The sequence below is a fragment of the Lytechinus variegatus genome, chromosome 8, assembly GCF_018143015.1.
Source record: "Lytechinus variegatus isolate NC3 chromosome 8, Lvar_3.0, whole genome shotgun sequence".
Taxonomy (NCBI): domain Eukaryota; kingdom Metazoa; phylum Echinodermata; class Echinoidea; order Temnopleuroida; family Toxopneustidae; genus Lytechinus; species Lytechinus variegatus.
In genome coordinates, this window is record NC_054747.1 from 17,482,082 (window position 1) to 17,509,659 (window position 27,578).

General features: G+C 38.5%; 1 protein-coding gene across 1 annotated transcript in view; it reads right to left on the minus strand.

Moving 5' to 3' along the window:
• The window catches only part of LOC121420077 (centrosomal protein of 164 kDa-like), a 40,439-nt gene extending 14,610 nt beyond the window's left edge, over positions 1 to 25,829 (minus strand). The window contains exons 1-16 of the mRNA XM_041614606.1: positions 25,730 to 25,829; positions 21,849 to 21,939; positions 20,240 to 20,354; positions 19,352 to 19,574; positions 17,675 to 17,797; positions 10,957 to 11,061; positions 9,842 to 9,904; positions 9,411 to 9,488; positions 8,815 to 8,910; positions 8,348 to 8,464; positions 7,342 to 7,490; positions 6,493 to 6,732; positions 4,756 to 4,887; positions 3,843 to 4,014; positions 2,092 to 2,214; positions 665 to 784 (exon numbers count right to left, since the gene is read on the minus strand). Of these exons, the coding sequence (XP_041470540.1) occupies positions 665 to 784; positions 2,092 to 2,214; positions 3,843 to 4,014; positions 4,756 to 4,887; positions 6,493 to 6,732; positions 7,342 to 7,490; positions 8,348 to 8,464; positions 8,815 to 8,910; positions 9,411 to 9,488; positions 9,842 to 9,904; positions 10,957 to 11,061; positions 17,675 to 17,797; positions 19,352 to 19,574; positions 20,240 to 20,354; positions 21,849 to 21,912 (1,920 nt within the window). The 5' untranslated portion in view covers positions 21,913 to 21,939; positions 25,730 to 25,829. The remainder of the gene's footprint in view (positions 1 to 664; positions 785 to 2,091; positions 2,215 to 3,842; positions 4,015 to 4,755; positions 4,888 to 6,492; positions 6,733 to 7,341; positions 7,491 to 8,347; positions 8,465 to 8,814; positions 8,911 to 9,410; positions 9,489 to 9,841; positions 9,905 to 10,956; positions 11,062 to 17,674; positions 17,798 to 19,351; positions 19,575 to 20,239; positions 20,355 to 21,848; positions 21,940 to 25,729) is intronic.
• Between the last annotated feature and the right edge of the window lie 1,749 nt (positions 25,830 to 27,578).

Genomic DNA, 27,578 nt, shown 5'->3' on the forward strand with positions numbered 1-27,578 from the left:
TTGTGATCACTAATGCTATGGAGATAGCAAATTTGCAATGCGACAAAGATGCGTGATGTCACTTGTGAACAACTCTCCCCATTACTTTAATACATATTTCACTAGAATTGCCTTTTTTTATCACATCTATCCATAGATCATGTGTTATTTCTACATGAGGGCAAGTAATACATATTTTTAATAAAACATCATGGATAAAGAGTTTGTATCATCATAAAAAAAAGCAAAAAGAGACACTTTGGGGGTATTTTATAGTCCACCAAAGGGAAAGTTGTTCATCAGTGACATCACACATCCTTGTCGCATTGCCAAAAGGAGGATCTCCATAGCATTAGTGATTGCAATATTCGAATGCTCATAACTTTCTCACTATTTGTCCGATTTTTCTCAAACTTTCTTTATTCTTATTCTTTGATTTTTCTGTTTCTACACAAGCCTATTTGTTCCAAAGGTTTCATTCCCCTTTAAATTAGAATTGCTCGGAATAGCACTGCTGAAAGTATATCAAGGGTCAGTTTCACAAAACTTGTAACAATAACAAATGTGCATTAACAGTTAAAAGCTACTGAAATCCTTCCATCTGATTAGCTGATAGTAAATATGTTACTGATATTGTGCATTTGTTACTGTAACGATGCTTTGTGAAACGGGACACGTATCTCACCCCTGTCTCCATATCTCTAATAGCAGCTTGATTATCACGGCTTAGTCTCAGTTTCTCTTCCTCTCTCCTTCTCTCCTCTTCCTGAGATTCCCGTAGAGAAGATAGAATATCATCCATATCCTAGACAAACAATGAAACAGGCGGACATAATAATAATGAAATAATAATAATTATAAAGGGCTTAAAACACATTGTTTTTAAGCACTAGATACATAAACAAATATAAGTTGAAGAGCTGAATAACGTCAACTCTAATGAAACTCCACACTTAATAATACAAAAATTACACTTTTATATAGAGCTTCATACATTGGAATGACATCTGGGGCCCGTTGCAGAAAGAGGTGCAATCAATCGCAACTCTAAAAATCATGTGCTACTTGATTTTCAGCCAATGAAGCACACATGTTTGGGGCTTGGCACTTGATATTTTGACTTGCGTTTAAACGCAGCTCTTTCTGCAACAGGCCCCTCATGTATTACTACCCCGTCATCAGGGCTCCGTAACACAAAGGTTTGCGATGGATTGCAAATATGAAAGAAGCGCACTGATTGGTCCCTGGTCAGTATTTTTAACCAAATACGCATGTAACATTGATATTGATTGGTCAGTTCATTTAGCGATTGATCACTAATCTTTGTGTTACGTAGCCCTGATCATGGCTTGCCCGCATGCTATGTATGCACTTTCTCCACTCCCTGGGGAGCATTCTAACAGTAGTTTTCAAACTAACAGCCATTGAAGAGTGGAGACCATTCGCAAGAAGGCCGCTAAAACACTCTAAATGCAGATTTTGTGAAGATATCCCAGATTTGTATTCTTAAAGGGATTTCATTAATTGTCAGAACAATCGACACCCTAAATAATTCAAATTTTCATAAATTGAGAAAAATAATGCGGTCCAATAAGTATGTTTAGAGCAGTTTTTATCTCAGGATTATTCACTGCCTCTAGTACAGGTGTTGCAAAAAGCTGGAAGGAATAGATCTGTCTCGCATTAATACGACGGGCTAAATGTCACTCCTGTAGTCGGTGCAATATGGACTTACAACCCATGGTGCAAATAACATACTCTATTCACATTTTAGGCTAATATTTAGTCAGTTCTTGTATAGCGCATAACACATTATGAAGAACGTCTCCATACGCATCCAAAGGACTTGGATATTAATACCCCGGCTGCAGCTCAAGCAGCTAGCTTCCAGCACTTGGCATTTCAAGGAATCAATTCCTTTGAGATTTGGGGGGCTTTTTATTATTTTTGGCATTTTTGACACTCTATTTCGCATTCCAGACATTCCGCACCTACCCAGGAAAAACACTCCCTTTTTCAAGTTTTCTGTCTCACTGATACCATCCACTGTCCAATCTGAATGACCCCCCCTCCCCCCCAGAATAAAAAAAACAGCTATTAGTTTATACATACTCTCTTGTGTTTTTGACTAGCTTCGATCTTCTTTTTCTCAATCTCCTCATCAAACGTCTTCTTCAGCTCATCCAGTGAAGATTGCTGCTCAGATTTGAGCTTCTCTTTCAGCTTGTCTAAATCCTGGAGAAATAATGACATATTCAAATAATTTAATTTTCAATCTTAATTCAATTTTCTAAATTTCAATTCAATGTCTTTATTTCCATATCAGTAAAAAATCAAATTCATATTTACAACACATAACATTATAAATGCATTTCTGGTCATTAAATAGTTACAAACATAAAGAGAGCAGAAAAAATTCATAATTCATGTACAACAATATAGTAGATGAGGAAAAAGGGGGGAACTAAAAAGCGAAGCTTGTGGGTTAAATGTTCCCCCCCCCAGGAACAAAACGTTAGTAGATTGTGTACACAAAGAAGATGATAAAAAAGCATTTAAACAGAGTAACAAAGCAAAAACAAACACACCATACAGTTAATCACACAGGCATGGGGGGGGATACTGCAAATTTTTACAGTAATTTACAGACTATTTGCACAACAATGCTGTGGTAAAATATAAGAACAGTATTATAACTACATATAACTAATTATAACAATAACTTACAAACACTATACTTTATTCCCCCTTAGTCTTTGAGCCATACCAAAATGAGTGCATGGCCAGTGTAAGATCTCTTGAAAGGAATTATATGGGTCCCGTCTTACAAAGAGTTGCAATTGATTTGAACAAACTCAACTGTATGAAAATCCATCATCGTCATAATTTTTCCTCCACAAAATTTGCAGTGTCCCATGCAAAGAGGAAGCCCACAGAATGGTCAAGACAATGATGAATGTAAAAGAATACTCGTACATCATGGCCCCATCTTACAAAGAATTACGATTGATCCAATCAAACTATGGAAATCCATCAGTGTCATAAATTTTTCTACAGGAAATTTGCACAATGTCCTTTTTATACAAAGAGAAACACAGTGAATTTTAAAGAAAACAATGAATGCATGAATATACCTCATAGATAGAAAATATTTTAAACAAACATGGGATTGCATAATACGTGTTGACATTGCTGGTCATCCATAGTTGCAATTGATCGGATCAATCACAACTCTTTGTAAGACGTGGCCCATATCTAGAAAACATGAACAAACGTGTAATTTAGATGTTGTCTTTCCATAGTTGTGGTTGATTGAATCAATCGCAGATCTTTGCAAGACGGAGCCCTGGGGAGCGTTTCATGAAAGGACTTGTCAGACGTTTTATCCGACAAGTCCCATTTTATCCGACAGTTGCCATAGTAACAGTGCTTCTCAGCCAATCAACATCAAGGAAAGTTGTCAGGTCTGACAACTTGTCGGACAAAAATGTTGATGAAACACTCCCCTGATATTCATCATCTTATTTTGGATGTCAGTATAAATGAGTTTCACACCATTTGCAAAGCAATGCCGACAACCTGTGGTCAAATATAACAGAATATCTTATGTATCTGCTTGTTGATGATGTGAACAGAAATGAAACAATAAATAAATAAATATATAAGATCAATAAAATACATCTGGTCCCCATCACATAAAAGTTACCATTATGGTAACTTTGCCATCCAATGGTTACTTGTACAGAATCCTTGATTTTGATTGGCTGTTGATCAGCGTTACCATGGAAGTTACCATTGGATGCCAAAGTTACCATAAGAGTATCTCTTATGCAAGGGGGCCCAGAAGCTATTTTCAGACTAACCATTTCATGTCCCTTCTTCAAATCAGCCATCTTCTCCTCCTGGTAAGATGCCGCCTCCTTCTTAATCCTATCCATCACCTTCTTCTTCTCCTCCTCCAGTTTTTCCTCTTCCTTCTCTCTCAGCTCCCTAACCTCATCCCTGAGACTCTTCAATGCCTTGTCCTTCGCTTCCCTGTAAGATGATTGAAAAAAAAAAAATATTGCACTGATTTTCCACATACATGTACATGTAGGTTCCCGGTGAAAGAAAACTTGATATTCAAACTGCTTGAAATTGTATTTCAACAGTCAGCATGAATTGGCCTCTCTTTACTCACAACAGTTTTGAATCCTGGGGCGATCGAGCCTTTGCTCATGCTGGACCAGCCCTGTGGAATTCACTACCACAGGAGCTGAAGAACTCTCCAACATCCTTTAAGGGCAACCTAAAATTGCACTCGTTCACCAGCAGGTACTAGGTTTGAAGACAGACATTTTTCCTCATTTGTAATTTACCCTTTCATTTCTTGTACTTCTCTTAGCTCTCTTTACTTTTATGTTTTGCTATCTTCTAAGCGCCTTGAGCATTTTAATCGAAATGGAAAAGACGCTATATAAATCATATGTGTTATTATCTTAGAATGGATGCCCAGAACATCACCCGTGTAGCTCTCCACTGGAGAAGAAAGAGGGGGCGGCCCAAGATCACATGGCGCAGAACAGTAGAGGGAGAACTAAAACAATTAAGGCACACATGGAGAACTAAACAGATCTTGGCCCAGGACCGACAGAAGTGGAGGACATTCGTTGCTGCCCTACATGCCAATGGAGGCATAGCGGTCAGTTAGTAAGTTATTATCATCATTAATGAGTATCATACAATAATCCTTGTCGCGCACAGAGAGTTAACATAGGCAGCCACCATCAAACCAACCTGATTTTATCCTCTTCAGCCTGTTGCTCTTTCTTGATTGTCTCTTTCAGTTTCCGGAGGGCATCTGACTTTCCTTCCATCAACATTGCTTCCTCCTCTTCCGTCTCCTCTTTTACCCTCTTCCTCAGATCACTATCAAAGAAAAAAATCAAGAATGTAATTTACATATCACTTAGAATAATGGTCTATATGAAAAGCTTAAAGACAAATGCCAGTTTTGGTAACGATCTCAAAATGACTTTTTACAGAATCTAATATAATGACCACCGAAGTGTCTGTTTGTAGGAATAAAAAATATGTGCCAAAGGATTCTGGGAGAAATTGTGTAATTGCTGAGAAATAAGCAAAATAAGCGCCGATTCGGTCACTTCCGTCAGGTCTTTATTCCAGCAATAATAATACTGTCCCACGTGTGCCTATCTGTGTTGGTGATCTTCAGTGTGAACGTTTTTCAGCGTAGATTTCAAGATTTCACAAAGTTCAGTTTATGTAACTGTACCAGATCTAGTTCCTCGATGGTATTCTAACAATTAAGCCTGGTTTTACAGACTTTCTCATGAAATCAGTGTTTACTGCAACTACTGGCATTTCTCTTTAAAGATAAATGCCAGTTGTGAAACGATCTCGAAATGAGTTTGAATGCAATCCAAAATAATTACCAACAAATTGTTTGTATGTAAAAATAAAAAATTAAGTGCCAAATGACTCTTGGAAAAACTGTAATTATTGAGAAATGAGCAAAATAAGCATGAAATCCCATGAAATGTTGGGGGATTTTCCAAGCAATATCAATACACTGTCCCACATATGCCTTTTTAGGTTGGTGATCATCAGAATTATCGATTTTCAGCTAAGATTTCATGATTTTAAGAAGACAAATTTATTTCAATGTAACAGATCTAGATCTCTGATAATATGGTATCAATTAACCTTGATTTTAAAGATTTTCTCATGAAAATATCATTCGTTGCTACTACTTTCTTTTACTTTTAAAACAACGCTTCATCTTTGAAAAAGTGACGATATACAGAAGCTTCTGCAGACATGATGGAAGCCAAGCAGATGAAATTGGCCAATCGAGATCATCCTTCCATGTACATTTTGCTCAGAACACAGACCAGGGACCAATCAGAATTGTTCTTTCATATTTACCCCTACCTTTCAGTGGTCTTCACATGCAGGCTTCACTTTATCAGGACTATGTCCTCCTCACTTCTGTCATTCTGAGGGAGTGTTGCATTAGAATATTTGCAATGAATAGCAAATTTATGTTTCAATTTTGTGACTTTTGACTAAAACTCATCAATTTACACTCCTTTTTGCAACATCAATAATAGCAATCGAGTGCAAATTTGGAATTGGATTGCCAGACGTTGCGTATGATTGCGTTTGGGATACGAATAGACTTGCTATCGAGTCCAACATTTTGCAACGCCTCATTACAATGGGCAAAAATGATTTTTATTTGAACTTTCATAAATGATTTTTATGTGGTGGTGGTGGTGGTGATTTTTTACCTGACTGCTAAGAAAGAATGAATGCTTGTAAGCAAGCAACCAGAGGACCGACGGCTTAAGGTCCTCTCCGAAGGACCTGGTACTGAGGATTAATGCCTTACCAAAGGCCACTAGCGCACCAAGTGGGAATCGAACCCGGGTCACCGGAATACGAATCTCCCGCTCTACCGACTGAGCTATCGCGCCTCCTCGATTCTCGATAAATGATTTTTAATCTAACCTGATACTCTTGGCCTTCTCCTTTTCCAATGCCTCCTCTTCCTTCTCCTCCTCCTTGTGAGCCTCCTCCTTGAGCTGACGTAGATGATCCTCCTTGTCCTCCAGGAGCTCCAGCTTGGCATCCTCCAGCTCCTTCTCCAGACGCTCCCTCATCAGCTTTAGGGATTTCTCCTGCTCCTTGCGCAGTGTCGCCTCCTCCGCTTCAACCTCCCTCTCAAAATCTTTCTCCATCTCTGCTCTCCTGAAAGTGAAAAAAGGTATGAAAAATGAAGACCTATCACAATTAAAGACATATCAGCTCCTGCTTTAGCCATTTCTCCTGCTACTTGTGTAGTGTCACCTCCTTTGCCTCAAGCTTCTTCTTCTCAAAATCTTTCTCCATCTCTGCTCTCCTGAAAGTGAAAAATGGTATGAAAGATGAAGACTAGCACAATAACAGACATATCAGCTTCGACTTTAGCCATCTTCAGGCTCTTTGCATAGTGTGGTCTCCTCCACTTCAAGCTCTCTCTCAATTTCATTTTCCATCTCTGCTCTCCTTAAAGTGAAATATGACCAAAAAATATGACATTTGGATTTGGCATTCTCCCCCAGGCATAGTAAATGGGTACACCGTATGATCAAACTCCTTGAATGCTTACGAAGCCCAGCAAGAAAAGAGGTAATAATAAAATTATCTGGATTGGCTACCCTAGGTACATATAATGTTATTATTATTATAAGAAGATGAAGAAGAAATGTGACAGAGGTATTGTAAAGTAAAACCAAAACAACCAGATAATCTCATTACATCGTTTTGTCTCCTCTTTCCATTCTGGAAATAAGAAGATAAGAAATGCTGAACACTTACTTTGATTGTAAATTTTGCTCCATGCTAGCCTTGAGTTTCTCTTCTTCTTCTCTAGCTTCTCTTTGAAGTTTTTCAGTGTCAAGTTTGGGAAGATGAGCAGCGGAGGATGGTGCCAAGGAACCAAGAGATGGGACCATGCCCCCACCCATCTGAGAGGAAAGAAAAAAATGGATTAAAATCATCTTCTCCAGCTTGAAAACTTTGTTATCCTCATAATCTTCATTATCTACACAACCATCATCACTATTATTACATTCGATTAATATGTTCCGTCACCAGCGATGTCATGATTAGCATCGTTAGCAGTAGCATAATCACCATGATTATCATTATCATCCTCATCATATTAATCATCACCGCCATCATTATCATTATCATCATCATCATCTTCATCACCATCATCACCATTGTCATCATCATCATCATCATCACCATCATCATCATCATCATCATCATCATCATCATCATCATCATCATCATCATTGTCATCATTATCATTATCATCATCATCATCTTCATAACCATCATCACCATTGTCATCATCATCATCATCATCTTCATCATCATCATCATCATCATCACCATCATCATCACCATCATCATCATCATCATCACCATCATCATCATCATCATCATCACCATCACCATCATCATCATCATCACCATCACCATCATCATCATCATCATCATCATCATCACCATCACCATATCAATCGTCATCATCACCATCATCATCATCATCATCATCATCATCATCATCACCATCACCATCACCACCACAACCACCACCATCATCATCATCATCAAATGCACAAAGCACAGGAAACTGAAAAAAGGAGCACTGGAAATCCCCATATTTTGCAACGGTAAAGCTTATCCAAAGATACTGAATTAGGTACAAAGTTGTGTTAAGTAGCCCCCCCCCTCAAAAAAATGTTTTGCCTGCATCATCATCATCATGATTTTCTTCCAATGTTTTCCTTCTCCTCCTCCCCCTCATCATTACCTTTGTTCCTGTGTAGCCTAGATCTGGTACCCGAGGGCTGTCTAAAGAAGATTCCAGGGACAAAGGCGGTCTAGAGGATGGCCCTTTCTCTGGTTCCTTTTTTGAACTCTTTAAAAACTGAGGAGGGGGAAAGAATCACAAATATATTGGAAAGAATATTACACGCACAAAAAAAATCCACACATTTGCAAATAGTACATTATCTCTTCCAATGTGAAAATTTGCTTTGCACTACTCAAAACCACAATTCAGTAGTCTCTAACACTTACTTGAATAGGAAAATGTACACAAGCGAAGACATGAATTTTGTTTTGCAGAGGTAATTCAATATATTTTCATATGAAAAATAAAGAACATCACAGATTTTACATTCTGATATAAAGGTAGAGGGAAAATTGTTGTCACTACCTGTATCACAATTGTATCAAGTATCGCAAACAAAACTTTTTTTTTTTACTGAAACCTACCCTTGATTTAGGTGGATCTGGACTGGTAGCTGGCATGAGGCTATCTGCATCCATAAGACCAAGACGCTTGGAGAGATTGGCATCGATACCGAAGTCCTGTGAAATTGAATCAAAGGAATTTCAATCAAGATTTTGGTTTTAGAAAAAAGGAAGCCATTTCATAAAGATCTTAAGTTATGCACCATATGTACACAATTGGTGACCATTTCTCATGGTGTATGATATACCTCAAATTTTGCATTGGTGTTTATTTAGCTTCCAAAAAAGGCTCACCAGTCGTTTGCAAAGTCATTCTCAATCATTATCATCATCATCATCATCATCATCATCATCATCATCATCACTATCATCATCATCACCACCACCAACATCATCATAATCATCACCATCACCACCACCACCATCATCATCATCATCATCATCACCATCATCACCACCTTCATCATAATCATCACCATCGCTATCATCATTACCAATACTATTCTCATTATCATTATAACCACCACAATCATCATCAGAATCATCACTATCATCTTCATCTTGTTCTTCTTCATCATCATCATCTCCACCATCATCAGTAGCAGCACAATGCTTACCACATTGACATCATCTTCGTCGCTTTCATCGTCAGAAGGATGAAGATGCTTCAAGGCCGGTTCGCTTGCTTCTGATTCCTGTCATCAAAATAACATAGCATTTACTGTAATACACAATGAATATAACCTTCTAGAAAAATATGCACTTATTGTGATCTTACCCTGTAATAAAGTGCAAAGATTTCACTTTGAATTCAAGAACATTTAAAACATTGAAAATTGTCATAATCAGAAATGAGTACTAATTTGAAAGATTTGCATTATTTTGGTGGAACATTTCAATGCAATTTGTTACAAATCAACCCTCTAAGAGAGGTAGTGTCACTATCATCCTTTTTATCAATTTCATCACCTGCAATCTGAATCATTTTTTTCATACAGGTATATATATATATATTATGAAAAAAAAAAACATTTTGTAGACTCTTTACCTCGTAACCCAGTTGGCCAATATCTTGAAGATCAAGATCTAGATTTAATCTTGGAGTTGGCTCCTGTTCAGCAAATGGGAAAAGAAATAGAATAAAAATACATCTAGATATGCAGATGAACTTGATCCTTTCTCTGCTCCAAATATACCTGCTTTATATCAAAGATGAAAATTAAACACGAGTCAGATTTTCTTCTTGTTCATTTGCACTTACAGAAGAAAGATCTTCCTCCTTGTGACTACTGTATATTGTTGCTAACTTTAAAAAAGAGTATATGAGGAATGAATGGAAAGTTAAGGATCAAGAAGCAAATCAAAGATGAGGTAAGATAGCATATCACCTACAAAGTAATAGATTGTCTTCACTATAAAGAGAATGTGATTATTTGTTTTATATTCCACATCAGAAACTAATGATATGGGAGTATATTTAGAGCTAAATAAAGCTTTAAGATGACGCCTAAACTAAAATGGTCAAATTAAAACAGAGCTTATAAGCAGCTCAAACTCTTCTGGGTTTACACAATATTAGCTTTAACCATGCGAGTGAGTAAAATATGTATACCTGCTTGCACTTATTGGTGAGATAGTACAAGGTACAACAAACTTTTATTTATTGATAGTATTCAGTGCAATGCACTTTTCCCAAGAAAGTAATGTGTGATCCACTTTCATTTTTCCTACTCCAGACAATGATAATACTTGCTATCAGTCTAAAGATCAAAATGTATTAATTTCAGAGATGACAGTGTATGATGGGCAAAACAACGATAGAGAGTTCACATTTACTCCAAAGACACTCTCTACGACGCATCAATTCCTTTGAAAATGCAATTAGAATCACAATAAAGGTTGAGAGACTTTCTCGAAAGTTGGTAGACTGGGACTGCAGATCATCCGAAGATCTGCACTGGACAAACAATTGCAAGTATGTCGTTGTCCAGAGTCAAGAGATTCCGATGCTGTCAAGGTCCACCAACTTTCGACAAACGCCTCTCGGCTCTCCATTGTGATTTGACTTGCATTTTCAAAGGAATTGGTGCTTTGTAGATCAATCAGCTAAAAATATACCTATGTTGACGATAAAGTATGATTTGAATACTATGAATATCTTACGTCTTCCGAGAATTCTGGTAACATCTGTATATTCTCCTCCCTATTGCCTGCTATAGACAACGGCTTGGTATCCAGGGACTTCTTCAGGAAGCCTGTGTCTTTCTTCTGAAAAAAAGATTTAAAAGATTTCATGTACTCTTAAAAATGCAAGCACAAATTTACAAGCCGTTATTCAAAACAATATAATTCTCCATGAATGATTTTTTTTCTGACTTATGATTTTCATTACAGATCGAGCATACTGATGTTAAACAAATAAGAGTAATGCCGAAAAAAATTTGTTAACAAATTATAATTTGGATGTTGTTTGAAGGTTTGCATGGTGGCATGTACAATTGCTGATGTGGTTTATGGTACACCATGTGGAGTGTTATAGAAACAGTGGATAGAAGAAGAGAAGAAGTGAATAGGCGAGAAAGTGGAGATTTGAGAATAGAGTATTCTTTCTTAAAAAATATTCCTGAAAAGGACTGTAAACCAGAAGGAATGATGAGTGAGAACAGCTTGAGTAGTAGAGCTGATGAGGAGATGCTGGCTTGAGTCGGGGAGTAGAGATGATGAGTAGTAGAGAGAAATTATAATTTCCTCCTATACAAGCCTCTTTATTTACTATCTATTTTCCATGGCAGACAGCATTTAAATATTAATGAGTCAGAAAGAAGAGGATTGAGGGTATTTGATTTCCAGTTCATCGTGGCTTAGCCGTGAACCAGAATAGCCTGGTGGTTGAGTCGCTGCCCGGAAAACAGTAGATGGCAGGTTCGAATCCCACTGGTTCCCATTTTTTCTGACTTATGATTTTCATTACAGATTGAGCAAACTGATCTTAAACAAATAGGATTAATGCTGTTGCATAAAGGGTCGTTAAACAATGTCGCCTGGGTTTAACCGGCCATATAGACGATTAATAGCCCTTAACTCACCTCCGTGCATGAATGAACATTACGCACGGCGCGCCCGCAATACCCCCAAAATTACCCCCGATGATCGACAAGTGTCAAGGTTAACCAGTGAGAGTTCTGTGTCTGGAGAATGAAGGTCAAGTCAAGTACGTGTTCAGCCGCAACAAACAGGACCTCTAGACTTTCGCTGGACACCACGTACTACCGAGGGATATTATACACCTTGGAGCTCAGGGGCATTTATTCAGTAAGTGCCTCAATCATACTTAATTAATACATTAATGGCGCTGTCCGAGCAGCTCCAGCATTTTGGTGATCAAATGTTAAACACTGCTCACCATTTTGAACCCGTTTAAGGAACACGTTTTCTGCACGGGATACCGGATAGAATTAAAACTTGTGTAAGGAACTTAGGAGTTAGGTAGGGTCTAATATAAATACGGTACGTTAGTAGTAGGCCAATATTTAGTTTGTGTACGTATTAAATAGTTATTGCTGTCACTGGCTAGGTATAGGGCGTAAATTGCTTAAACTAGCTATTTATCTAAACGCAAAACATTCCGCCCTAACGTAGCTGCCGCCATTACGTGTGGCTGCCTTTGTCTTTTGTGAATAGCCTATTGAATTCGGGCGTGACTCACATGATTCGAATTTCGCGCCAGCGGTAAAAAACGCGGCTCGAATGATAATTGTTGCCAATTTACAATTGGAGGCAAAGTATAAATCTGTTAAATAAATTTTCCCTTTCTCATATTGGCATCCTTTTAAATAAAATTTAATATTGGTCGAGTAATTTAAATATAACTTTCCCTTACTGTTCTCTATAAGTAAATATAAAAGGAAAACCTGTAGTTTAAATTCTTTATGCTTATTTAGGTTCTCTGCTATCACAGGCGGTTTCATTTAGCATTTAATGTAGATTTAATTGTTCTCTTTTTGCAATTAAATTTTGTGACCCGATTATTGTTTCCATTTCATGATATTTGCTCTTATTTTTGGAATCAATATTGTTTCCTGATACTTCTAAATCGGAAACATTGGCAGTGGTAAAGATCAATTTATCACACTGCACCAGAAAGATTACAATAAATAAGTTGATGAATGATAGATAGGAAATTTGCAATTATTGTTATTTTGTCATTCTCTACTTTAGGAAATAATTGCAGATAATTGTTAATTGGAGAATCCGCTCTATTGTCACCAATTATTTGATGTTAACTTCATAACTTGTAAATAATTGATAATATAATTGGATGTAATTTTCTATTTGTATTTGCAATAGTTGAATGAATGCTTACAGCTTCAATTTGCAAATGATTGATTAACTGTTAAATTGCAAATCATTTGAATTTGCGATTGGTTTACTGAATTAAGTGGATAAATTTTAAATGATTATTGCTGAATGTAATTGATGTATTTCTCCAGTATTTTCTAGCGAATATTCATCAATTGTCTTTGAATTAATTTTATTTGCGGATTTTAATTTCAATTTTCTTCGCAATGGATAAGATCCGTATTAATTCTTGTGATAGGGATGACTTGTTACGAGTACCAGGCATTGGCTCTGCCACTGCCGATCGCATTCTTGCGTTACGCGAAGCTACCGAAAACATCACTCCCGAATTATTAGCTTCGGTCCCGCATATTCGTAACTTAAACGAAGTGATAGATGCTTTTGATTTTGCACCTGCTGGTGCAGATTTACTTGCGCATATTTCACCGGTGCCTCAGGCACGGAGGAGAACTCCACCGCCTATTGCCCCGTATCCTTATGATCGTTTTCCGGCACCAGGACATCCTAGGGCTGCATCCCTCCCGATAAGACTCTCTGACTCTACTGTGTCATATGGTCAGCAGGGACAATCCCTACCACTTGACATCGGTAGACCTCAAGCTACTAGGCCCATTGCGACGCCGCGGGTCACAGTAGCTAAACAATTACAGGATGCTCAGCAAGGAGCCTCCACACTCCAGAGGAATAAGGTTGAACAGCCCTTAATGGGAGAGGGGGGAAGGCAAACCCAGGGCGTGCCGAGAGATCATCTTGAAACAATCCCCGATTGCGGGGTACAGCCGCATATCTGTGGCGATCCCAACGAGCGCCATCGCGCTGGCTCCATGGACGAGCTACAGCATATGTATGGCGAGCCAAGTGGTCCCATGGACGAGCCACTGCATTCATATGGCGAGCCAATTGGTCCATCTGCCTCCCAGACTGCAAAACAGTCTCGCCTTCCAAGGGAGCACTCCATCCAGGAGGAGGTTTCACATCTTTTGAGAGAGTTACTTTCACTGTTTCAGATGGAAGTGCCCCCAAGGCAGCTGAAAGAGGATCAATTTAATGGGTCGTTTCCCCGAAGATCAAGGGATGATCTCTATTATGATCGATGTACTCATATTCGTGATCGATATCTCCCTGACGATCGTGATTGTTATCATACTCGTCAGACTTATGATCGGACCCCAACTCATGCTCTAAGGGATGATGATTTTTACCCCAATCAGGGTGGAAACCAGAGGGGATATTCAGCATCAGTAAAGGTGTCGCCGCCACCTGTTCGCCGGCTCTCACCACTGCCTTATCCCGATCTGAATCAGCCTCCTAAGCCGGCTCCTAGGTCCAACCAATCTAAGCTGGGTTCTGGACCTATTCGACAGAAGAATGTCTCTTCCGTTACAGTTCCAAAGTTCAACCAGCCAGAGCCAAGGCCTTCACCCAAACTTCAGGGCCATAGTTCAAACCGGCCCGAGATAGTTCCCCCCACCATTTCCTCAGGAAATTCAAGAATGCCTCCGAAGCCCGTTCCCAGGACATATTTACCTAGAACAATTGTTTTTAATGGTTCAGGGAGCTGGCACGCATTTTTTGCCAAGTTTACATCATTTGCCAATGAAAGTAAATGGGATGAACAACATAGGCAAAACCAACTGTGTTGGGCATTAGATGGGAAAGCCAGCGAGTACTACGCCTCACTGATTAGACGTGAACCGGCCATAAGCTACTATGATGTAGTTCTGAAGTTGGAGAAACGATTTGCTCCACAGGAACTCCCGGAAGTCGCCCAGGTGCATTTTAATTATGCAAGGCAAACTTCCGAAGAATCATGTGTAGAGTGGGCCGAGCGACTACAGGCTTTAGCATCTCAGGCATTCCCCAATCTGCCCGATAGTTACGTGCAGAAGCAGCTTGTGCTGCGCTTCTGTCAGGGATCGACTGATCGCGAAGCGGGGCAGCACACACTAAATCATCAACCCCTAAATCTTGATGATGCATTACGAGTTTCCCGAATGTTCCAGCATGCCAGACAGGCCATGCAAGGCAAACCTCGGAAGGACATCAGACAGTTATCTACCTGTGTAGACCCCTTTGAGAAGAAAGTGCGGAAGATGGAAATACCTGTCCCATCTTCACTTACTTCTCACTGTTCCGATCTTAGCCTCGAAACTCGAGTCTCCCAACTAGAACAGAAATTTGATTCGTTTCAGAACTCTGTCAAAGGGCAGCTAGACTCAGTCGAAGCAAAGGTGGGAACACTTCACTCTATTGTGCAAGGGCTCATCACAACCCTTCAAATGAGGAGTGATCCTCCTAAACCCAGATCGTCCCCAGGAAGGACGTCCCCGGCCAGAGGAAAACTGACGTCACTGGGCCCAGACAATCCTTGCTTCAAATGTGGCAAATCCGGCCATTTTAAACGGGACTGTCCAGAAGTTGAACAAGTGAAGACTGTTTCATTTGTTGGTGACGAACCGGGAAACGAGTTGGGATCGGAGGAACTAGCCCGACCCCGATCCACATAGCCCAGGGCACTAGTCAGAATTCTTCGCAGGTTCGTACACTAGTCCAGAAAAATGGAGTGCCCCCATTCCCTGCCTTACATAAAGTAACTGACGCAACTGTTGAATATAAGTCGGTAGTGTGCCCAACCTCTACTTCACCTACACTTGCTTCCTCAGCAAAGGTAACTGAAGAGTCGAGGAGTAATACTGGTGCAGACTTCCGAGGACATACTCAGTTGCAGTCTACCCTGGTAGAAAGGAAGGGACAGCCTTCATCTAGTATAACCTGCCCATGGGTGCTACCTCCATGGCCCCCACCAGCTGAACCAAAATCGGATCACAGTTCATGAAACAGCAGGAGCCATTGAACTTTTTGTATTTAATGCCACTGGCCGAAACCTAAGTTGGAAATAAGGCATGGTAATTGGGGAAGCCTTAGGAGCTACCGCCATTAAACCAGACTTGGATCCACCAACCTAGGACAGTAAGCAAGTGCGGGGTGTCGGTTTATCTTCGCCGACTCCAATCCCTGCTCACTTTAAGGGTCTTTGGGAAAAGTCCATCGAACTCTCAAGGAATTACTGTTAGAATTCTTTGCCAGAGATAAATTTGACCTCGGGAGATTTACCGAAATAGAACATTACATTAACACGGGAAACGTAGCGCCAATCAAACAAAGAATGAGGCGCAACCTTATCACACCTTATCGGCCATCTGCTAACCGACAAGCTGGGCGGTTTAACCAAAATCTCATGCAGGCTATAAGGTGTTCCATTGGAAAGTCAATTGAAAAAGTAAGTCTTCCAAATAGCAAGGCCTATCACATCCACCCCAAACATGTTCATGCTTGGCCGAAAGACGAGCTAGCCATCGGATCTGATCTTCCGTCCGCAGTAGAATCAGGCTCAACGAAGGAGTTTGTTTTTCAGCTCAAACAGACTCTTATCCAAGCCCATGAAACTGCAAGGACTAAGCTCCGGACAATCCAGGAGCGCTTAAAAAGAGAATAAGATGTCAAGTTTATTGTTATGAATTCCATAAAGGGGGACTGAGTTTACTTACACGACACGGCCACTCAAAAAGGGGAAGACAAAGAAACTGTCTCCTCCCTGGAAAGGCCTGGCGACCATGCTTGCTTAAAAACTCCCTCCCTACCTCTATTGCAACTCATATAGGAATTCCACGTCCGTTGTAAATCATGGCAGGCTAAAGAAATGTCACAACAAGCATGACAAGTAAACAAGAAACGGACAATTTGATATTTATAATTAATCCGATTGATCATAACAGGGGAAATCATATGTAAATTACAGGCATTTCCACTTATTTTCTATCCATCTCAGGGAAACTGAGGAGGATGTCATTGTTTGTAAATATTGTATATGTTTGTAAATATTGTATATAAAAGCATTGAACTTTGTTTTTGTTTACAATTGGGGATTGTGTGAATTCGTTTTGATTTGGTTTGTTTTTATTCGATTTTATATCTAGAGATTGGCAATTTAAAATTCACAATTTCAAAATATTTGCCAATCTATAGGGCCGGGGGGTGTGTTGCATAAAGGGTCGTTAAACAATGTCGCCTGGGTTTAACCGGCCATATAGACGATTAATAGCCCTTAACTCACCTCCGTGCATGAATGAACATTACGCACGGCGCGCCCGCAATACCCCCAAAATTACCCCCGATGATCGACAAGTGTCAAGGTTAACCAGTGAGAGTTCTGTGTCTGGAGAATGAAGGTCAAGTCAAGTACGTGTTCAGCCGCAACAAACAGGACCTCTAGACTTTCGCTGGACACCACGTACTACCGAGGGATATTATACACCTTGGAGCTCAGGGGCATTTATTCAGTAAGTGCCTCAATCATACTTAATTAATACATTAATGCCGAAAATTTTGTTAACAAATTACAATTTCCTCCTATAAAAGCCTCTTTATTTACTAATTAGTTACATGGCAATAACATTTTCTATTTGTCCCTAAATGCACTGAAATGCTTGACTGAAACAGTTGATATTCAATACTATCTTACCCCTGATGTTGACCCAAGAGTGCTGCCTGGATCTTGTAGGGTGCCTAGGGTACCAAGATGACCAGAGCCTTTCAGACTTCCCAGGGGTGATCCTAGCGCACTGTCTTTCAGCGGACCAAGAGACTGTAAAATAATAAAAAAATCAATAAGTTACATGTAGAATGAAATTGATTAAAGAGCAGTAAAATAATGACACCTGAATACCAACAGGGTCCCTCAACAACAAAAGTATGCCTGATTTTTTTATTCAATGAACAGATTGCATCTCAAAAGAAAAAAAGAAAAGAAAAAAAAAAGAAAAAAATTAAAACACAAAGCTTAGCAATAATTGTAGAACATTTTTATATGATTGATTGCATTGACTACAATGTACTAGGCCCGTTTCGGGTACACGGGTACACGTGTACACGCACGGTCAAGTCAGTGCACGTGTACTAAATTCCATCACCGTGTACACGGTAGCATCTGCATAAAGCTTGCGTGGGACTGTAAAGTCAGTGAACAAGCTCACAGCCTCACATTAATTCTTAGTTCTCAGACACTGCACATGTTTTAATCACTAATATGTCAATATATTTCAATAAACCTAGAGTGAGTTTACTTCCAAAATGGTTTAATCCACATTTATTCTGGAGACTCAAGTTTTTGTACCACACGAAATGGGTATGCTCCGGTCAGTGCAGGGCCCTAGTTAGCACCGACGTTCGTTGGATGCGCATTTTGCATACTGTACTGTACATGCATGCACAGATCGCTGCAGAATTGAGTAACTGAAGTTATCGATTGATTTTCATTATTTTATTGCCAATTTGAGGAGCGTGTGTTTGTAGGCTTGTAGCACATGTTTATGAGCGTATACCACGTAACTGGAGCAATGATCGCTGTCGCAATTGGTGATTCTCAAATTGGCTCTAAAAGTGATTGAAGAACGCTTTCGAGAGTCTCCAGTTACGTGTTATACGCTCATACACATATGCTACAAGCCTACAAACACACGCTCCTCAAATTGGCAATAAAATAATGAAAATCAATCGATAACTTCAGTTACACTTAATTCTGCAGCGATCTGTGCATGCATGTACGGTATAGTATGCAAAATGCGCATCTAACGAACGTCGGCGCTAACTAGGGCCCTGCAATGATTTACTTTTGCATTCTTTATTAATTTAATGCGCTGCTAAGCTGAGTAAACTTTTTAATTGCACCAATTTTTGTGGATTGATACTTCTAACTTCTCAGGTAAGCTTTAAATCCGTGACTTAGGCTACATGTAGGAAACACTGAAAAAATACCGTAACTCACTCTCACTCAGTGTTTACAACGTGTACACGACCGAAAAACACGCCGTGTACACGTGCATCAAAAATGGACTTTCAAACCGGGCCTACAATGTACAATCAATCGTAAAAATCAAACGTACGATTAACCAGGTGGGTGTTTCGTAAAGCTGTTCGTAACATTACGAACAACTTTAGCATGACTGGAACCTGTTCTTAGGTCATAAATCAATTACATAGGGATATCACATAGCACAAGAAAGGATCACCAGTCATGCGTAAAGTCATTCGTATCTTACGAACAGCTTTATGAAACACCCACCTTTCAAGGTCTACTTTCTCCTTTGGAGTGTGATATTAATAATGCATATCATTGATAATCATTTCATTAGATACATACAGAAGATGGGCCTTGATTCTTCTTCCCCGCATCTTTCTTCTCCTTCTTCTCTTTCTTCTTCTTCCCTTCCTTCTTTCCAGTCCCTCCCGAACCTCCCGCTGGTTTAGGTTTCTCCCTCTCCTCCTGGACCATCTTCCGGTAGAACTCATCGCAGGGGTGGTCCCAGGTGCTCTCACCACTGGTGAAGTTGAAGTAGTAGATGTCCCCACCGGAAGTGTCCTGACTAAAAAATGAATTTCGAACATGAATCAAAATTATTCCATTGCAGAAATATGTAGGATTTTTTTCAAAAGTTTGTATTTGTTATGCACTAGTGAAGATACAATTTCTTGTACTGCAGATAAACGAAGATTTCAAATTTACTTTCAAATATATTATTGTTTACAGTCATCATTTACAGACTGTTGGAAACATGCACCTTTTGCCCCACTTGTTATTGATTTTAATAAAATGGCCCCAGCGGTTAATGGTCCAAAATCCAATATTTGAGAAAACAAAATCCATGAATATAAAAGTTTCTATGCAAATTAACTCTCTAGACTAGTAAGAGACAGAATTTTAGTGGAGTTGATAAAGAATAACCTGGGCCCGTAATACAAAGCTTAGCGATGAATAGCAAATATGAAAGAACACTTCTGATTGGTTCCTGGTCAGTGTTTTGAAGCAAATGTGCATTTAACATTGATCTTGATTGGTCAGTTCATTTGATAGCGATTGATCGCTAATCTTTGTGATATGGAGCCCTAGTGAACAACGGAATCCGATGCATATTGGCCATCTGAAAACCAGTTAAGCAGTGGTTTTGCCCTCTGGATTTTGTCAACTAGTGCAAGCCCGAATATGAAAACATAATTTCCCTTTCACTGACTGCTAGGAAGAAGCTGTTACCATGGTTTCCAATCTGCTGGTAGTGGGGCGCTGATGCCTTCCCGAGCTATCCACATTAGATGAGGTTCTGTCTCCGGGTCAATACCAATCACTGTGGTGGCATATTCAAGGATCTCTGAAAAAAGAAAATTTCATGATAATAAATGTTGATAATTAATGACAATCATGAAGAGGATGATGATGATGGTGGTGATGATATACTTTAATTCTACTACTACAACTTCTACTAATACACTACTACTACTACTACTAATACTACTACTACTACTACATGTACTACTACTACTACTACTACTACTACTGCTACTACTACTACTACTACTACTACTACCACCACCACCACCACCACCACCACTACTACTGCTACACTACTACTACTACTGCTACTATTACTACTGCTACTACTACTACTACTACTACTACTACTACTACTACTACTACTACTACTACTACTACTACTACTACTACTACTACTACTACTACTACTACTACTACTACTACTACTACTACTACTACTACTACTACTACTACTACTACTACTACTACTACTACTACTACTACTACTACTACTACTACTACTACTACTACTACTACTACTACTACTACTACTACTACTACTACTACTACTACTACTACTATTGCCACTACCACCACCACCATCACCACTACTACTACTACATGTACTACTACTACTACACTACTACTGCTGCTTCTGCTGCTGCTATAATTGTAGTTGTAGTAGTAGTACTGTAGTAGTAGTAGTACTACTACTACTACTACAACTAGTTACTAAACAATATCAATGATGTGATCATAATTTACAATGTTATCAACAAAACATTGATAATTAATGTTATCAATAAAATAACAATGAATCTTATACAGTGCATATCAACTCTTCAGAATGGTTGAGGAGCTGTTGTCATAATTAGCCTGGCCTAACACTGACTACATACAGCCTTCCCTTGGCACACAAGCATTTATAAGGAATAAATAGGCCTATTCTTGCCAGGTACATATGTACCATTTAATTCACCTAGTCAAGTGCAGCAAAATATGGATGAATTTCTTGAGACAGAGTGCTTCTACATATATGCATCTAATTCACTCAATATGGAAATTTATCTCTGCAAATTCTCTGTTTATTCCATAAGATTTCTGCTTTTATATTGCTTTTCGATTTCATTATGTCCTCTAATAAATATCATGCTATTTTTTCAATATATTTATTTTGCATTTGTATCTTTAATTGTTTTATGCTGATTGGGCTTCTCTGTATTACATTCTAGAATAAGTAAATACATGTAACACCGCACACCTCTCGTATAATTTGCGATCCAACACTCTTAGAAAAGTATGTTCCATTTTCTTTTGGCAATTAAATTGTTTCAGACAAAGACGTTAATGAAGATAATCTTTAAAATAAATTTCATAGAAGGCATGGAATAATTTCTTTAATGAAATTGAAAGAAAAAAAATACAAAAAGCCTTGTAAATAATAGTTAACAGTAATTTTATGGCTATTACTTTTTATTCTTATCATCATGTCATTATTTTTTTCTGTCCTGCGCAGGTAAGATTTAAAAATTGATTAAATCAAGAAGATTACCTGCTTCCGTGGGTTGATAATTCTCATCATAATCCTCCTCGAGGATTAGCTGATCTCCCATCATCTTGAGCTCTTCTTTTTAATCCCTCATCTAATATATTGACGAGAAGAAAGTGGCAAATTGGAAAAAAAATACTGCATGATTCTAATGCAAATTTTATCAACATAAATGAGGATAAATACATGTACATGTGTACAAGTTTAAATATTTTTCAAAACAAATTGTTCTTCAATGTTAACTAATTGGAAAACGAAAGAGCTACAGTAGCATACATGCACAACTCCAATCAGAAGCCAAGTCAATATCTCAGTCTCAGGTAAAGCCGGATTAGAGCCTTTCCAATCAAAAAATTTATGAAAATTACTGGGCTTTATTGGAATTGAACTAAACACTGACAGCCTCTAATTTTACTGGTGAGTGGGCCGTTGTCATTGACCTAAACGAATGGCCACAGGGTCATTTCCATCCAGCTTCATGATCATGATGTTTGTCAGATCTCAATCTCGTCTTCAGAACTTTATGTCAAACAGTACAGCCAATATGGGTGACTGTCTCTCATGTGGGAGATTATCTCCAATATGAGACTCTATTGTAAAGAATTCAGATTTTCATTAAAGATCGAGCATGCGATCTTAATACAAAGGAGTAATGCAGAAAATTTGTCTACAAATTATGATTTCCACCTATTAAAGCCTCTTCATTTACTATCTATTGTCCACGGTGGACTGCATTTGCATATTATGCACATTAATGAGTCACAAAGAGGATCAAGGATATTTAAATTCCGGTTTATCGTGATTTAACCGTGAAACAGAATAGCCTGGTGGTTAAGTTGCTGCCCGGAAAGCAGTAGATGGCAGGTTCGAATCCCACTGATTCCAATTTTTTCTGACTTATGATTTTCTTTAAAGATCAAGCATGCGATCTTAATACATCTAGGAGAAATGCCGAAAATTAGTTTACAAATTATGATTGCAAAATGAATGCAAAAGTGCCTCGAAATTTGAAATTACAATCTTACGTAATCAAATCATAAACGAGCTCATTCAATCATTGTAATACACAAGAACTATATAACAACTGGTAAAGTGCCATAAAACCATTCATTTTGAGAAAGTAAAATAATTGAATCAACAGAGATTTGGCCGCGTCAGGCCATCCATAATTGGACCTGTATTCTTTGTTTTCATGAAACAGACCTCTTTATGATATCAATATTCAACATTCAACAACAACAACATTGTATGATGGGGTGTCCAAACTGCGCAGACTTTTCAAAAATATTCATCAGGCTTAAATTTGTTCACAAAATATTCATAATTCATTCCAGACCAATTTAAGAAACAGTTACATTGACAGCAAGATCGTAAACTATAAAATCATGGACGAAAATGTAAAGTAAGTCAAGGGGTTTTGTCGGTATCGCGATGTCAATATTCTATTCCGATCGGCGAATGCGCACTGTGCTGGAAAACCGTTCAGAAAAAGTGTGACCTAACTTCATGGACCAAAGTTTCTGTGGAGATTAAAACAAAAACTCAAGCTCAAAAAGTGAAATCTTTATATCAGATTGACGGCAAAATGCTATAGAATCGGTTAATACCACATTTAACTCACATTTTTTTTATTTCTGCTTGCAAAATGGTGATTTTGTGATGTTTGTTGAGAATATGTTTGTGCATCATTTTGGTCTCTTAACTTCAGTCCATATAAAAACTATGACAAAGCGAAATGAAGTAATGATGACGATTTACTGAGAATTCGAACTATATTATTAGGCCTATGTCATCCCAGATCAACGAAAAAATAGTAAGTATGGTAACACAGCTTTGGCCTTTGCGCTTTTGTGTGTGTGAAATTTGATAGAAACAGAATAAGCCTATCGCGATCACTAAAACTTACTTTAGAAATCCATTGCCAAACGCGGTTCTTTGTGCGAGGCTAGTAATACTAATCTCACTTTTAAAGATACGGTAAAGTTTTAATCTAGAAATAGTGAGTAGAATTAAAAGATTGAACCGTTAAAGTTGATATTTGGCAATAAATTTTGACATTCATGTAGTATACCCATCCCTTGTGTGTCCGGACAGGTTGTGTGTCCGAACGATCAATTTTATTTTTAGAAAGTCATTTGGAAAAATTTACATGGGAAGTTTCATCAATTTTTAGTACAAAATGTTAGGAAATATTATAAAGAACAAAATAGGAGATGATTACAAGTATTGAATTCATATTTTTAGTGTAATCCAAAGACAAAAAAAGAAGGCTTCAAAAGGATAAAGTGTCCGGACACCCGACCCCCATCCTTTTGCAAATAAGGCCATGAGAAGTAAGGTATTAGATTTGCGTCCGAAAATTTTTCAAATAACATGAGGCTTTTTTTCATTATTCATAATTTACATGAAGTCATCCAGCCACTGACGAGAGCCAATTTATGAATGAAAATATAGTAAACATGCACATTGCAAGCCTTCCATAGCCCCACTGCACACAGTATTCCACCAAAACAAGTGTGAAATTCTCTATCACATTGTACCAAAATCGACTTAGAATTTCACTCTCCTATATTTTATATGAATTATGAAAGGTATTCTCGGAGGATCTATTTTCTGACCGATACCGCACAGGTAAGTGAATTTCGATTACTTCTTGCTTTTCGGTCAAAATCTTACGAATTAGCGTCGATATGGCATCGTGTTCGTTGGAGTTTGTAGAGTCTATCGCAACGTGTACAAAGTCAATTGATTTCCGGGTTTCGGAGCGTAGCGTGAATATGCATGAAATTGCAGACTCTCGATAATTTTCGATCGATACTGCAGCGATCCGATCACGAACCAAGACCATTTCCCACATAGACAATGTGACCGGATATTGTTATCCCATGTATAAAATTATTGTTCTCTTCTCCTTTCTTTATTTTCAACATATAACATTTATTTATTACTTTTACATGTCATTTTGTTATTGCAATTGTTATTGTATATATTTTGTATTTTACCTTGTACAGAATTTCGCAATTCAGCCTTTGGCTGCGATGAAGTTTTCTGAATAAACCATTTCAATTCAAAAAAAAAAAATCGCTATCGATACTTTCGCACGCAGTCCGAAGGAATTATTTTATGACGTGATCTGCGCGATTGGCCAATCAGCGATCTCTGATTCGCTGAAATGAGACGGTCTATCAGTTGTACACAGTCTATGGACAATTTACCACAGCTGTGCGAAGATTGAAGGTGCACTGCATGCAGTGGTATACCGTGCGTAAATAAACCTTTAACTTAAGGCTTTAGACCTACTGGCTACTGCCCTGCGATGATTTGGAACTCGTAATTTCGTAAAGTAATGAAATTTTTTTCGAAATAATGAAATTTTTTTGAAATAATGAAATTTTCATGCGGGCAGTTTTGGAGCATGCGGGCGGGGCGGTGGATGCAAATCTAAACCTTTCATTCTCTGACTCTGAGTCTTGGCCTAAATTGAGGCGATATTTTTTTATTTTTAGCTAAAAATTTAAATTGGCATCGCATCGTCAGGTGTGAAGGTTCACCAGCACTCTAGTCTATCGTTTAACATCTCATCTGCCAAAATGTCATTCACACTGTCCAGCTCAAGACCAGGGACAGCGCTGATGCTGACTGACTGAGCTGAGCAGCGAATCGCCAGCGGAATCGCAGCCTCTAGCTAGCGCGAGAGCCAGCGACAGCGCAGCGCAGTCCCACACATTCATGAAATTGAAAAAAAATCTACCGTAAAAAGTTTCATTTGATTAACATGATTAATGAAGGCATTGAAGCGCTAGACGCAAACAATCACAAAATCCGAATCTACAGCATAGTTTACGAAAACTATCATCTAGGCCTAGCTAAAACTTAAAACTCACCACGAACACCAAATATGATATTGATAATGTTTCATTTCCCGTTCTGTGAAATCAAGGCTGCGCGTCTGTTTACATTTCGATTTCAAATGTCAACCTCTACTCCGGGTTTTTGTTCACGCACGATCGATCTCCAATCGATCAGGGGCGGCTGGGAAGGGGGGGGGGGGCCGAGGGGGTACGTTGTAGGTGACATTTGAAGAATCAAAGAGCGAGAGAAAAAAAAACACGTTCTAAAATAAAGGATATAAGAGGGGAAGAAAGAACAATGATGAGCACAGAAAGGTAGATGTAGTCATGGGCGGAAATCCTATATAGGGGGACGGGGGGGGGGGGGGGGGGTCGTGTCCCCCCTACTCAAAATAGTAGGGGGGACATAATATCAAATGTCCCCCCTACTATTTTGGGTCTTTGGTGATGCTAAGAAATATATCACTGAAAATGGGAATAAATAAACGTGCGTTTTAATTGGGACGAGATGACATTTCTTTGTGACGTCATATGCGAGCAGCATTCCTACATATAGCGAAGGGTAAAAAAATCAATGAAATGTCATTTTCTCAGAAAATTGAAAATGGTTTTCACTGTACCTTTTGTATATCAATAGACAAATCATTTTATACCCGATCATGAATAGAAAACAAAATTACGTCATCAGGAACCATACAAAATTTGAAATTCATGCATTTTATACTGACACATGGGGGCAGCTGCTCGTTTATGACGTCACAAATCCAAAACTTTGAACTCTAATATAACTTTCTTACTCTTTAACAGATTTCCCTCAAACCTTCACCAATATATTTTACTATTTTTTCTGATATTTTTACAACAAAGTTTCTTCAGGGTGAACTTCCCCTTTAATTTCATCGAGGAAAAACAGTTCGATCTGATTCGTATACCCCCCCCCCCCCTTATAGGCGGAGGGCGAAGCAGCAGTCCTCTTTCTATTGTGGGCAGAAAAACTTGAAAAAAATAGAAGAAAAAAGGGAGAGAACAAAATAAATACGAAGACCTATATAAGGAATGCTAAAGCAAAATGAATCAGGAAAAGGGACTGATCGAGGAAATGAGAGAATAAAAATCGGATAATGGCATACAAAAAAAAGAAAAGAAATGCTTGTGCTTCGCGATTTCATTTTCTGGTGTCTGTGGTGAGTGACATCAAACTTGCTCAGGCTAGAGGATATGCGTGGCGTTCATAATGATCTTAATTGTCTTTAAGTCATATACACAAATTATTCCGCTCATAATATTCGAGATTTCATTATCTTGTTTTAATTTTATGACCGAGCTGTTCTGTTAATGAACATAATTTATGAAAGCACCGACTAAAAACAAAAATTCAGCTCGTCTTGAAATCCCCCCCCAAAAAAAAAATTCACTAAAGTCCCATGGCCATGCATTTTCGGGTCAGTTCAAGTTATCAAATACTCGCACGCAACTTTTTGCTTTGCTTTTTCATCTATTTCAGATAGGTACATGTATCTTGTTCATATCACAAAAAGTGTAAAATGTTTTTTTATGTACAAGTCGTCAAAAAAGGGAATGTTAAGTTCGCATCGTTTATTTATTCTCTTAAGGAGAAGATGAAAAAGGAGAAGAAGACGAAATATAAGAAGAGAGAAGATTGAAGAATTAGTAGCAGTAAGAGTGAGTAGTAGTAGGAGGAGCAGAAGAAGAGAGAAGATTGACGAAGAATTAGTAGTACTAGTGAGTAGTAGTAGTCGTAGTAGTTGTAGGAAGAGGAGGAGGAGTAGAAGAAGAAAAATAAGGAGCAGAAAGAGAAGAAGGAAAAGAAAGATGAAGAAGAAAGTGAAGAACAAAAGAAAGAAGATGAAAATAAGGAGGA